Raw genomic sequence first — 14,854 nt, 5'->3', positions numbered from 1 at the left:
ATTAATCAATACATTATAAAAGACAAACAAATTAAATTATGTTAGGCTAAATAACAATTAATAATTTTATAATTAATGAAATAACAATATAACAAATTATAGTTTATAAAAGACAAACAAATTAATGAAAAAATTAAACAACAATAATTAATAATTTTATTAATATTTCAAATGAACTTATAATTTATTGTTTATTTTTTTGTTAAAATTATGGACAAATATTTGATAAGAAAACCAAGTAGAAAGTAATTGTAAAATTTATGTATTTGTGTGCTTTTTTATTGTTGTTGTTGTCAATATACAAAATTTTCTTTTTATTAGATTGTGTAATTTATGCTTGTTGAGGAACACCCCACTATATGTGTATTTTCTTCATCATCTAGATTTTTTTTGGTATGTTATCAAGTTACTTTTGAGCAACAGCTAGCTAGCATGACAACAGCCAATCAATCTATGTATCTAAACTTATCCTCTAATTTCTAAACAATTGTTGCTAACTTGTAGATTTGGCTTTCTTTTCTTATATAAAAAAAAAAAAGATTTGGCTTTCTTTTTGAGAGATAGAGGACTGGTAAGATCTTTGATTGGATTCTGCGACTGAATTTATGATTTTTTTTTTTTATTTCTCGATGTTTTAAAAAAAAATTAATTAAAAAAAATATTTTAGTACTTTAGGAGGAACGCTACTTCTTTCTACGGCTATTTATTTGTTTCTTTTAAAGCCAATTATATATCTTTCTTTCCCACGTGATTTTCCTTTTAAAGTAGTTATTTATTCTCCTTTCATACAACCTTCTCATATTCCTATCTTTGTTCCTATTGTGCTTAAAAAGACACCTTTGAGCTTGTCGTTCTCTAATTGCGATGCTAACTTGCTATATGTCCATCGCTTCAGGTTCTTCTACAATATATCTGATCCAAGTCGTGAATAAGAGATATCAAACTCTGAAGCTTTGTCTATTTGATTTGTTTCTTTATTTGCGTCGTATGATCACCAGTGGTATGTGCTCCCAAAGTGCGATTGTTTAATACTAGCCATCGTCTCGGCCAAAGTGTGTTTCTCCGCAGTTTAAAAGACTCTTCTGTAGCTCACTGATTTGCTTATAGTACAAAGGTACTCCATTCTCTTGGCTTTTATATCTCTTTCTGAATAGTTTTTTTCATCGTCTCGGCCAATCCAAGGCTCAGATATACCTTCGCTCTTTTGCCTTCGGCGGTTACCAAGTATTGAATGCCATGGATACTGTTGGAATCGGAAAGATTCTTTTAAAAAAATTTATTATTATTATTATTTTACATATTACTTTTTTGCCCCAACAATAACAACCAATAACAACCTGCCACTTAAGATTTGTTGTAAAATTTTGTAGACATATCATTTATCTTTTAAATATTATTGCACCTATGACTACGGCCAATTGACTATGGTATCTGTTCCGTAATGATTATTCTTTATTATCATGTTAAGATATTAATTGATTTTTTTATGTAAGCGGAGATTAAATCTCATAATTTTATTTTATTTTATTTTATTTTTTAAAAATCCTCATAAGTTTTGTTTGACGACAATTTTTTTTTAGTAATTGAGTTAACAGAATGAGTTGAATTACTTATTCCTCAGTCTATTAGTGAACTACCTCTCTAAGAATTGTGAAAGACGTTTCACTAGAAATATTCTTGTTATTATTTCGACTCATATTCCCCAAAAAGTAGATCCCGCTCTAATAGCTCCGAATATATTAAACACATACATTAAGATACAAAAGCTTCTTACTCCACAACTACGAAAGCACTTTTTCACTCTTTCATATACTAGGGGATTTCACTTGGAAAAGAAAATGTTCCATACTAATGCTAATGGATTCAGGTCCATAACCATGGGTTCCAATATACGAGATCTTGTAACATTTACTAATGAGGCCCTATCAATTAGTATTACACAGAAGAAATTAATTATAGACACTAATATAATTAAATCTACTCTTCAAAGATATTTTATATGTATAACTAAATACATAGTAATATAATATTGTATCGTAAGGCCATAATTATATAATACATATAACTAGGGTTGTCCACGCGTCAGGTTTATGCCCAACTTGGAACTAGCCCGACTCCTTCAAGTGGTAGATCGAAGGACTCGCCGTCGACCGAAACAGTGATCAAATCTATTTGAGTCGAGCTTTGCACTAGTCGAGTCGGTTTTGGTTCGAATCGAGAAGGTAGCGATGCTAGAAGGATCTCATCGAAATCTTTAGATTTCCTTAAGATCTCTGACAAGATCGCGAGATTTCTACAAGATCTAGGTAGAGACCGTGAGATCTCCACCAAATCTCGCAAGAGATCGTAAGATCTCAACTAGATCTTGTCAGAGATGGCTGTATTTTCTTCGAATCTAGGTGGAATCTTGAATGATAATGTGAAGCAAAACCTTTCCCAGATAAAAAAACACTATATCCATGTCATCCTATTTTTTTTTAGGAGAATCCATTGTTAAATACTCATTATTATATAATATTTTCTTTAATAAGTAAAAATACTTATTATTTGCTTTCCACCTCATATTTTCTAATTAATGCTTGTTTTTCCCTCTCCCTTGTTTAGTACATTTACAACTATCTCTAGGTTGAGAGAGAGAATAAGAAGGTAGTAATATTTACGCAAAACGGCTGAATTTTGTTGTTCAAAAGACCAAAATTTTTGTTGCAAAACAAAAACAATGGGAAAAGATTTGTTTTTCCTTAGCTCCGAGAATTGAAGTAGTTCGTTTTAATTTGTTCTATACGCAATTCAAGATTTTTTTTTTTTTTTTTTTTTTTGTGTTCATGTTGGCGATTTCTAATGTGAATTTGGTGGTTGTCCCCCTCTCTTCTGGAGAAATTATAAGGTCCACATGGAAGACAAGTGACGTGGTCCACCATTCCACTAAAAGACTCACACCTGTTTAAAATTGTTGAGTTGGAAATTTTTTTAAACAAAAACTGATTACTAACTCAGCAATTTTAAATAAGTGAGAGTTTTTTAGTAGAATGGTGGACAGATGACGTGGTCCACCAGAGGACTGTATAATTTCTCCTTCTTCTGGGTTCTACTGACTTACTGACACACCAACCACACCCCCTTTCTTGTATCATAAAGCGCCCCTTTACCCTTTTCTAAATATATGGTGGATACACAAATCAGTAATATGTGTCCCTTTTGTCAAAACCTATAACATTCATATGTGAAAACATCTAATAATTATCAAAATTAATAAACAAATAAAAAGATTTGTCATTCATTTGAGGTTTGAAGATAAATATAACAAAAAAATATATCATAATTAAATGGCACTTTTATTTTCGATTACAAATGTTAATTATTTTATTATTACCATATTTTAAATTTAGACAATTAAATATGAGACTTAAATGATTCTCCAAAAACATATATATATATATATACACACACACACACACATACATATGATATGACCTTTAAATGTTATACATGCCCGTTGGCTACCCAATAATTTGAGAGGGGGGGGGGGGGGGGAACCTTCCAAAAGGAGAGAATGGCTATTAAACAACTACTAATTAAACAAAAAACTATCAAGTGTCATTACATTACATGGTTATGTGTCTTCTATATTAATTTTTTTTTAGCTAATGGCTTTTAAATCACTTTAATTCACATTTGTTGTGATTTTATGTCAAATTTTACATTTCTATTTTTCTGAATTATATGTTTTTTAGGTAATGGTATTTACATCAATTATATATTAAATTATAATTTTTTAAGGAGAAAAAAATTTGAATTATTTGATATTAATTGAACTTCTTTACAACTTCCAATCTTTCTATTTTTCGGAATTAATTTTTTTAGGTAATGGTCTACAAGTCAATTACATAAAAATAAAAATAAAAAAATAAAAATTACCGCATGCCCTTAGTGTGATGATCACTCCACCAGTATAAGTATTTGTGGAGTATGGGAGGTAAGTGTCACGGTTCAAGTCTCCAGGAGAGAGCTTCACACACATATACATTTATATTAGGCTAGAGAAGAATTTCTATCTTGTTTGAAAAAAAAAAAAATTACATCAAATTTTTTTTTTTTTTTTTTAGAATCAATTACATCAAATTATTATCTAATATGTACCTTTCTAAAAAAATTGATTATTAGGAAGTTAGCCACTTTACAACTTCCAAGTTCCAACCATTACCCACAATTTTAATTTATTTTTCCTTTAAAATCAAACATTAGTTTTCAAATTTGACACCCACTATTTTTTTTAAAAAGAGAGACACCCTCTAAACCTAACCCATTTTGTGCTTGGAATGGAGTATATGCTAAGAGAAGTAAGGAACCTTTAGCATAAAAATTGATAGGTACTCCTTTCATCAAGAGTGCTAAGTTATATGATTTTTTTTTTTTTTGTCCTTTTTTTTTTAAGTGGGCAAATTGGGTTGTGAGAAAATGTAAGAGTGAAATTGGGGTTTGGGGTTCTAAATTGGGTTGTACTTACTTTCCCATTCGGCATAATGTAGGCGTGGCAATTTGTGTTCGCGTGTCGGGTTCATGTCGTGTCGACTTATGAGTATTTGACTATATGGGTCAACCTTAACCCAACATGTTTATTAAACAGGTAAGGATTCCTCAACCCTAACATAACTAATTTATTAAATGAGTCAGTCGTGTTGACCTGTTTTTAAATTTTATCAACACAAAAAAAAAAAAAAAAAACTAATTTTAGTATTAACCAAATTGATATGAATTATGAAAAACCAAACAAATAAATATTTTTAATATAAAATTCAAAACTAACGAGTAACTACATCACAAATAATCATTCAAAACCAAACCATATCTCAATATCATAAATAATCAATCATAATATGTTAAAGAAAATAAACCACAACAACTAATAAGTTTATATACCTAGGGTTTGAAGAGTATATTGGTAAAATGTCATTTAATTATACGAGTCAGATAGGTCAAACGGGTTCCATGTGATGGACACTAACCAAACCCGTTTATTAAATGGGTCAGTTATGTCAACCCAATATAACACAAACCCATTAAGTCTCAACTCATAACCTATTAATTTTGTGTCATGTTAGATTTGCGGGTCGTGTCCAATTTTGCCACCCTAGCACAATGGAAATATGGAATAGTTAATCAAATATTCGCTACTTTTTTCTTCTATTTTGGTTGCAAAGTCTGATTTAGTGAGTTGATTTTTTTTTTTTTTTTTTAATTTGTTATTGAGTTTTTTTGGTCAGTTGAAAATGAGAGAGGAGTTAGGGGGTTTCAAGCTGTGGCCAAAGAAGAAAAAAATTAGGACACAATTTGACTTCAAACTTGGTTGTAGCCTAAAGCTACAATTCTCACTAAAAAAAATTGTCAATCTTTAGAACGAGTAAGGACAAATTATTAGACCAAAAAGAGTAGTTTACTTTATGGATACATATTTTGAAAATCTAATCATCGGATTGCATTTTTTTTTTTTAATTCTTAACACACATGTCATATTTCGTGTCAATTAGATATTATTTACCATTCGAACCATAAAAAATTTAAATTTAAATATTTAATTCATAACATAGCTATTGATTTTTGATTTTCTAGAAATTTTGCAAGCATGGAGGATAAAAGAATAAAATGTAATTCAATAGTGGATTTGTCATCCAATAAAAAGATATTAAATGGAGTTTGTAGCATTAGACTACAACCAAAATTGTAATCAAATTTTGTCCCAAAAATTAATCTGATGTTAATAATTATTGTTTTATTGGTATATGACAGGAATTGAGATGTTAGTAATTTACCTATTGTTTTATTGAGATCTATTTATGATAGGATTTGAGATGTTAGTAACTTTTTTTTTTTTTGGTTGAGAAAAGAGATGTTAGTAACTTACAACATAGAAAAAAAATGTAGCATTATTGCGCATTAACGATTTCAAACCTTGAATGAAAAAAATATTGTTATTCCAAATACAAAGATATGCAAAGCCTATAATTGTTTTTATAGTAACTTTACTTTTGAAAATAATTTAAAACACATGAACGAATCCGTGAATTAATTAATCTAATATACAATAGTTTTATATAATACATGTCCTATACCCCTATAGTACTACACTTCAAGTGGGATAGTTACACATCTTAAAAAAAGAAAAATTCTATTACCAAAAAAAAAAAAAAAATCTCACACCTAAATTATCAACTATAATACAAGTGTATATATATACTTCTAATCAGATTCAACCACAAATTAAAAATAACTAAATTTAAATTTTTTTTAAGAAAAACATAAAACTTCATTACATTATAATAAATAATACTTCTTATTAAGAATGCCAAAGCATATAGGTAGTGGATGCAACACATCTTTTATCAATGCGTATAACAATGGCACGTGTCATCTTATGTAACATTCTTCATCTATTTGACATGATATGGAAAAATAATGCCAAGTGGCAAATAATTATATGTACATATCAATAATTTTGTCATATGCCAAAATAGATTAAAAAAAAAAAAAAAAGTCCCTTGAATGCACAATTCACCCTTATAATAAATCCTTTAATTGTGGTTGAGGGAGTCAAATTATGGTCCTCCAACAATCTCTCCCTCACAATGATACTCTCATAACTCAAACTCATGACCTTAACTTTGCTACCATTTGTCAAACTGTAAGCTGTACTATTCCGCCTCAAAACCAATTGGTTATGAGGAAGACAAACTCAAATCTTTTATGACTTTCAATATTACACTTTGCGGGCCTATTTTTAGAGTGGTGGTAAGGAGTCAAATTGTGGCCCCCCAACATATTTTAAATTAGAGTCCAATTTTGTACCACATGTCCAATCTAATTTTTAATTTTTATGTCAAAAGAATTATTAGATGTAAAAATTGAAAATTCTAAATCAAATTAGATTCTAAATTGGAGTTTAAATTTGCGTCATGTGTCTTATCTAATTTTTTAATTTTTGTGGCAAGTAAATTATTGGATGCAAAAACTGAAGAGTCCAATCCAATTATATTCTAAATTATATATATATATATATTAGGTTTAAGTTACACTTGAGATAACTTTAAGCAATATTACAACACTGAATATTTTTTTAATTGAATGCGATTTTTTTATAAATTAATCATTAGATTATATTATCTTTGTACATTCTCTATGCTTGCAAAATTTCAAGATGATTAAATATCAATATTCATGTCATCAATTAATTGTTTAAATTCAATTTTTTATAATTTAAAATAATGCATAAAATATGAGTTTATGAATTCAATGGTAAATAACAACTAATTGGCATGAATATTGGTATGCATATTAAAAACATATAGACCATATAATCCAATGATGAAAATTTTAAAATATGAATTCAATAACGAGTTATTGGATGGTGTAACATTTTTTAAGTTACACCATATGTAACTTTAACCCAACCCTCTCTCTCTCTCTCTCTCTCTCTCTCTCTCTCTTTATATATATATATATATGAGAGAGACCATTACATATTTCAAAAATTCATGACTTAAAAAATGTGTAAGTTGTGATTGTTTTTAAATATACCTATGTATATGCACGGGTTATACACTAATGATTATAATGAAAGAATTTCCTCCAAAAAAAGAAGAAGGTTATAATGGAAGGTTTTTTTTTTTTTTTTTTTTATTAATTATTTGTTGAAGGAGAAATCAGAAATGTATTACCATTGGATTTTTCTAATTTTGATTTACAACTTGATGTCCCATGGGCATTGACTTTTAGTTGAACCTCTTCGATGTTGACTTACTGTTACAGTGTAGTTATTTGGGCCATATCAAAGTCCATGATAAATTATTTGTTTTGGGTAATTCCTCTCTCCTGTCAACTTTCAGCCAACTCTTTCTTTACGGGGTGAGAAATGCACTAATAGCCATTAGTTATTCGCTTGGGTTTGTGTTGAGTTCCCTCCACTGGGCTCCCTAGCTTAGGGCTTGTTTGGATTGAGAGGGGAGGGAGGGACAGTGGAGGGGAGTAGTGGAGGGTTAGCTGAAAATAGACTAATTTTAAGTCAATTCTACTCAATTCTACTCTACTTCCCCTTCCTCTCCCTCAATTCAAATGAACCATTAATTTAACATGTGTCTTTCCTAAAAGATTTTCGGCTCTTTTTTTTTTTTCTTTTTTTCTTTTTTGAGATTGAGAGTGAAATGATTCAAAAGTGATGAATGATTTGTTAGATAGGCATCACTTTCGTGGTAGTCCAAGGGGACATGCTTCGTTTGCTACCATTTCATTGTAGTTCATTAGTTTTTCAATCATTTGTTAATTTGTATTCCAAATATTATTATCCTAAAATTCAATTACATGTATAATTTGATGGATTTTACTACATACTTCAAAATTATATTCTTTTTTGAAAGAGCAATATTAAGGATAATTTTTTTTTTTTTTGCCACGCTTTTCATATAGAGTAATATCACATTTACATAGATCTATCACTTAACACTATTGTATATATAGGTATATATAAGGATAGGTTGTAATAATGATGGTTGAGTTTGAAGAATATGGTTTCATAAAGTGAAAATTCAAGTTCTGGAATTTTCTAAGTGAAAATTTAAAAATCTGAATTTTCTGGAATTTTCTAGAATTTTCTGCAAAATTTTCTGGTGACTATTGAGAAAGGTTGAAGAGGTTTCAATCTTTGTTAACCGTTTTATAAAAAAATAAATAACTCTCCATACGTGCCTTTTCATGAAACATAACGAGATTTCAATCTTTGTTAACCGTCTTATGAAAAATAACTAACTTTCCATACATGCCTTTTCATGAAACATATGTGCCTTTTCATTAATAGAGGCTTAAATTTACTTAAAAAATAACTAACTCTCTATATGTGCCTTTTTATGAAACATAACCCTATGGGTATAAATAGAGGTTTATGTTCACAAGGTAAAACACAAGAAAAACAAGAAATCCTGTGGTCATTCTCCAGAATTTCTATCTATAGAATCCAACATCTTAGTTATATGCTGAAGACAAATTTGCGATAATCCTTTAGCAACAAAAATGTGGGGGGCAAATATTATCTAAGAAAAACAATATAGTGCCTCCAAGTTATCTATTTTCTGTTTGTCTTTTATGTTAATTTTGTTTTTCCATTATTACTTTGTGTAATATCCCCAACAAACACCACTTTTATTATGTAATAGATCACATCAATAATTATAAAAAAGTTGTGAAATTTTTGAGTCCATAATGTTTGGTAATTATTTTATTTATTATTGATTAGTTCAAGAGGGGGAAAAATCCATTTGATTATGCTAGGGGTTGCTTTTAGAACCTATTAGCTTGTAACTCATGCATATGCATTACTACAATTTAAAATATATAATTAGATGTATAGATTTTTTTAAATAAAAAATCATAGTTTAATTTATACTTAAGTTAATTATTATTGATTTTGAAAAAAAAAGTTATTTATTATTGATGCTCATTCATATATTTTGTATGTGAGCACCACACACCCTCAATGTGGTGGTCACTTTATAAGTATAAATGCTTGGAGGGTGTGGGGGGCAAATCTCTAGGAAGGAGCTTCACACACATATATACTTAGATTAGGCTAGAATAAAAATTCTATCTTGTATAAAAATATATATATATATATATATATATATATTGAAAAATTCATATATACTTAGATTAGGCTAGAATAAAAATTCTATCTTGTATAAAAATATATATATATATATATATATTGAAAAATAATTTTAATATAAAAATAACAAACTACTTGATTATTGCAATGAGTAGTAAATACCTTCACCAAAATTAAGATAATTCTGTAAAATTCTTATATTTTAAATAAATAAAAAAATTCTCCTTGAACGTAGTATTATCTTTAATATAAAAAGTAAAAAATTTCTCAAATTTGAAATGAGTAGTAAAGATCTTCACCAAAATTAAAAAAAAAAATTGAATGGACATAACCAAAGGTCATATAAACTTGCAATCAAAAACTTATTTTTTAATAGCTTAATTGAATTATTATTTGCTTCCTATTAGTTTGTCAAAAGACTCAAAATTTTATTATTTATGCTGTAATCATATTTTTGAAATTTTAATTGAGCAATTTTAATGTGAAATTTGAATATATTTTCAATCTCTTTTTTTGGTCCATAACAAAGACAGTAACATCCAATCGCTTTTGAGGGAAGGAAAAAAAGGAAGAAGATAACCGATACACCTCCATGGCATTCAAAACTTGGAGACTAAAGATGTATTCTTCCGTTTTGTTTTTAAATTTTTTTTTTTTTTTTTTTTTAATGTGCACAATGTGTTATGCACCCATATGCAGGTAGTCAAATATGGAAATGTTGGGTGCAGTTCTGGAGCTTGCCAAAATTATTTTGGCTCCAATTCGCGATTGCTGCAACTATCACAGACACGTTGATGAACATATGATAAATCTCAGGGACAGATGGCAAGATTTAAATGGTCAAAAGTCGGACATAGAATCAAGAATGAGAGCGCAACTTCGTCCAGGAAAGACACCAAAGCTAGAAGTTACAGCTTGGATCCAACATGTAGAAAGGATGAATAATGAAATTCAAGCCATTGAAAGTGAAGCTGAAGAAGTCAAGTGTTTCTTACGAGCACGCATAGGAAAACATGCTTTGAAGAAGAAACTAGAGGCGGATGAACTCTATCAAAGGGGGGGTGCTTTCACTGTTAGTTTGGTAGTTGATCCACCTGTAAGCAATGGAGAAGAATTTCCAACAACAAAATTAATAGGGAAAAGCACAACTGAAAGAGTAAAGGAAGAAATTTTGGCATACGTGTTGGGTAATGGTGTTGGAAAGATTGGTGTTTATGGAATGGGAGGTATTGGCAAATCAACCATCATGGAGCACATCAATAATCATCTATTAAAAGATAAAAAAAATTTTGACAGTGTAATTTGGGTCACCATGTCAAAGTCATCTAATGTTCTCGAACTACAAAATGCTATTGCACACAAGTTAGCTTTAGATCTCGCAAAATCAGAGTATAAAAGAGAAAGGGCAGCCAAGATAAAGGAAGAATTGGAAAAGAGGAAAAGTATGTGCTAATCCTAGATGATTTGTGGGAAGAATTTGTTCTTGAGGAAGTAGGAATTCTAGAGCCTACTCCAGAAAATGGATGCAAAATAGTGTTGACAACTCGAGATCTTAATGTTTGTATAAAAATGGGTTGTAAGAATATCAAAATGGAGTTACTATCAGAAAAGGAGGCACGAGAGTTATTTTTGCATAAAATAGAAAAAGATGTTTTTAATACTCCAGATTTGAAAGCAATTGCGGAAGAGGTTCTTCAAACATGTGCTCGGTTGCCTCTTGCAATTGTCGCGATAGCAGCAAGTTTCAAATGCTTAGATTATGAGTATGAGTGGACAGATGCGTTGGACCAGTTGAGTACATCATTAAAGGGGTTTGACAATATAGAGAAGCAGGTGCATGAGGTGCTTAAATTCAGTTATGTATTGAAAGAAGAGAAACTTAAACAATGTCTCTTACATTGTGCATTATACCCCGAAGACTTCGAGATTGACAAAGAAGAGTTGATAGATCATTTGATTGATGAGGGAATTTTTGAAAGAAGGAAGAGTAGGCAATTAGAGTTTTGTGGAGGCTATTCTATATTGAAAAGACTTGAAAATGCCTCCTTATTAGAAGGTGGAATTCATGCACCTTACAATTACAAGGAAAAGTTTGTGAAGATGCATGATTTGATAAGAGACATGGTGCTCCAGGTTGCAAGTCCTGAATTTATGGTAGGTCACTTGGGACTGGAGGATTTTTCAGACGAAGGAAAATGGAAAGAGGATCTTGTAAAGGCTTCTTTGATGTGCAAGAACATATCAACAATCCCTTCTAATATATCACCAAGGTGTCCTAACCTGTCAACCTTGTTGCTGCAAGGTAACCGTTCATTAAAAAATGTCCCAGATTCTTTGTTTAAGCATTTGCATGGGCTCAAGGTTCTTGATCTATCATATACTAGCATTAAATCTTTGCCAATTCAGTCTTTAGCTTGGAGAATCTTACTACATTAAGGCTTAGAGGGTGTAGAAAATTAGAACATGTGTCTTCATTAGCAAAGCTTACAACATTGAGGAAGTTAGACCTCGGGGAAACTAAAATTACCGAAGTACCTGATGGTTTAGAAATGTTGGTCAACTTGACATACCTCAAGCTGAACGCAGAGTATCTAAAAATCATGCCACTTGGGATTTTACCTAAACTTTCTCGCCTCCAGTATCTTAGATTTTCTTGCAAAGTAACAGTGAAAGGAGAGGAGATAGAAAGGTTGAAGAAATTGGAGAATGTTTGGGTCCATTTTGATGACTTGTACGAGTTCTGTACTTTTATAAGATCCTTAAAGAAAGGGGCACTTGCACGTTACCAAATTCGAGTGGGAAAGTCAGTGAATGACGACTTCTATAGGAACTTTTACTTCTTCGGTCGGAAAATTGAAGACGCAGGAAAAAGTGTAATTTTAGAAGAGTGCAATCTAAGAAGAGGAGATGAGTCCCTCGTGCTACCGGGAGACTTGCAATTCCTAAAACTCAAAACATGTGAGGATTTAAGAAGTCTGAGCGATGTTCCATCTTTGAAGCACGCAACTAAATTGAAGACAATACGAATTGAGGACTGCGAAGGAATGGAGCACGTGGTTTCTTCTACTTCCCCGTCCTCTTCTTTTACTGTTTCTCTTCAAACTCTCGAGATTTTAGTACTTCTAAAATTGAAAAACTTACGCGGGCTTTTTAGGAAAGAGAGAGCTGCATCAGCACGGGTCCCACTTGATACCTTTTCCAGTCTCAAAGTAATTTGTATATACGAATGTCCAATAAAGAAGCTGCTTCCGCTTGGATTGTTACTGCACCTGCACAACCTGGAAGAGATTCGGGTTGTGAGTTGTTTGGAATTGGAGGAAATAATAGCAGAAGCATGTGATGAATTTGAAGAAGATGAAGAGAAAAAAGAGGAGAAAGGAATGGACACTACCAAAATCACTCTCCCCAAATTGAGGGATTTGAATCTGTGGAACCTGCCGGAACTAAAGACCATCTGCAGTAGCAGTAAAGTAATAGTTTGTGATTCTCTTGAAAAGATTCATATATCTAAATGTCTGAAGCTGAAGAGACTCCCTCTCTCTCTGCCCCTTCTTGGTAATGGACAACTATCTCCTCCCTCTTCTCTTAAAGAGATTAAAGCATGTGATGATCAAGAATGGTGGGATTCGCTGGAGTGGGACTGCCCCGACACTAAGAATGCCCTTCAACCTTTCTGTTTCTATGTTCCTCCTCTTTCTCCTCTTTCTCCTCATTCTCCTCTTTCTTCTGTAACCAGATCTTGTTTAATAAGCAGGTATCTTCACTCTTAAATTCTTGTGATTTATCTATTACGCAAATTAACCCAATTGGTTGCTTACCTATTTGTTCTCTAATTTTTTTTTCCTTTTTCCTCTTATATGCCCTTTTAATTACCCGGTGACTAGAACCCGAATGCTTGCACGATTTGTTGATGTGCTGAGCAGTGAGCATATTCAACACGGCATCTCTGTAAGTAAACTACGAATGAATATGCTTAACCTCAGTATCCATGTAAATTGTTTTCACGATTGGTTCATTTTTCTGTTTTCGCCTCATATAGGATATATCAGTATCACCAAGCCAAAGCTGACATGGAATATATCCGTAGTGTACCAGCGAGGAGAACTTCACTCTCAATATTGCAACTCTGTGTGTGTTCTTAATTAAGTACTTAGTCTAAACTCTTTTGTGTTATGAACATGTGTTCCTCTTTAGCCAAGTGGGAAAATCTTGTGTAATAATGATCCTCTGTGTAATTTGTTTTAATGATCATATAATGCATCTATCATTCTCTGTAATTTTTTTTTCAGTGAACAGTAGAGAAGAGTAGAAGAATTTCTTATGGTGTTGGTGTTTACATCATGGTCCTAGTTAATCCTTTGATGCTTGCTTTTGCAGAGATTATAATTTCCAAGAGATCTAAGTTAAAATTTTATAGCAGAATGTTATATATTGGATTCCTCTGTCCCTGGATAAATGTGGTCCAAAACTAGTGCACAATATGGAAAAGTGGTAACCCTATCTTGGTGTTAGTACAGTTAGTGCTGTTAGTTTTGCTCAACAAACATTTCGTTTCAGTGTAATTTATCAGTCTAATCAATAATAATCTTTGGTTAGTAGGCTAATCTTTTAACAAGATATTTTAGCAAATGTGCATTAAATTTACCAAGCTCTTGAGAGACTCCTCTGCGATAGCAGTAAAGTCATGCTTTGTGATTCTCTTGAAACGAATGAGATAGACAGATGTCCTAATCTTAAGAGACTCCCTCTCTCTATTCCCCTTCTTAATGGAAGTCTATCTCCTCCCCTTCTCTTAAACATTGCTTTTTATAAAGATCATATTTCCAATTGACCTAATTTGTAATTTTTATTGCGGAATGTGGTATATATCTTGTGCTCAATGTACAAAATTGGTGCACATCTTGTCAATATCCTCCGTAACTATGCTTATTTACTTCTTTTATGTGTGGTTTGATAATCTGGGAACTAGTGTGCTTATGCATCTTTGATCTTCAATTTTTTTTTTTTTTTGTTCCTAGGGGAAGGGGAGATTGGGTAGATCACTTGAGCTATCTTGGGTGATCCACCAAAATGTCATCAGGATCTTTTCCTGCCAACTCTATTCTTTTTGTGTTGATAACCAGCCTATTTTTTGGATGATTAAATGTCATTGAATTTATATCTATTTCGTTTCTTTTCCTTTTCTTTCTAGTCCCTTCTTCCTAT

General features: G+C 31.3%; 2 protein-coding genes across 2 annotated transcripts; both read left to right on the top strand.

Annotated features, from left to right (window-relative positions):
• The first annotated feature begins 899 nt into the window (after positions 1-899).
• On the top strand, positions 900-14,154 carry LOC112037807 (uncharacterized). Its single transcript, XM_065780739.1, has 4 exons — positions 900-1,114; positions 10,349-13,403; positions 13,534-13,597; positions 13,689-14,154. Exons 2-4 carry the CDS (start codon positions 12,199-12,201, stop codon positions 13,716-13,718), a joined length of 1,299 nt encoding a protein of 432 aa, XP_065636811.1. The 5' UTR covers positions 900-1,114; positions 10,349-12,198; the 3' UTR covers positions 13,719-14,154.
• LOC112037798 (putative disease resistance protein At5g05400) lies at positions 10,359-11,102 on the top strand. The gene has a single exon (XM_024070617.1). It carries the CDS (start codon positions 10,359-10,361, stop codon positions 11,100-11,102), a length of 744 nt encoding a protein of 247 aa, XP_023926385.1.
• Positions 14,155-14,854: the final 700 nt, after the last annotated feature.

This window comes from Quercus suber, unplaced genomic scaffold (genome assembly GCF_002906115.3).
Source record: "Quercus suber isolate HL8 unplaced genomic scaffold, Cork oak 2.0 scaffold_244, whole genome shotgun sequence".
In the NCBI taxonomy this organism is placed as follows: Eukaryota; Viridiplantae; Streptophyta; class Magnoliopsida; order Fagales; family Fagaceae; genus Quercus; species Quercus suber.
This window is presented reverse-complemented; position numbering and strand designations above follow the sequence as displayed.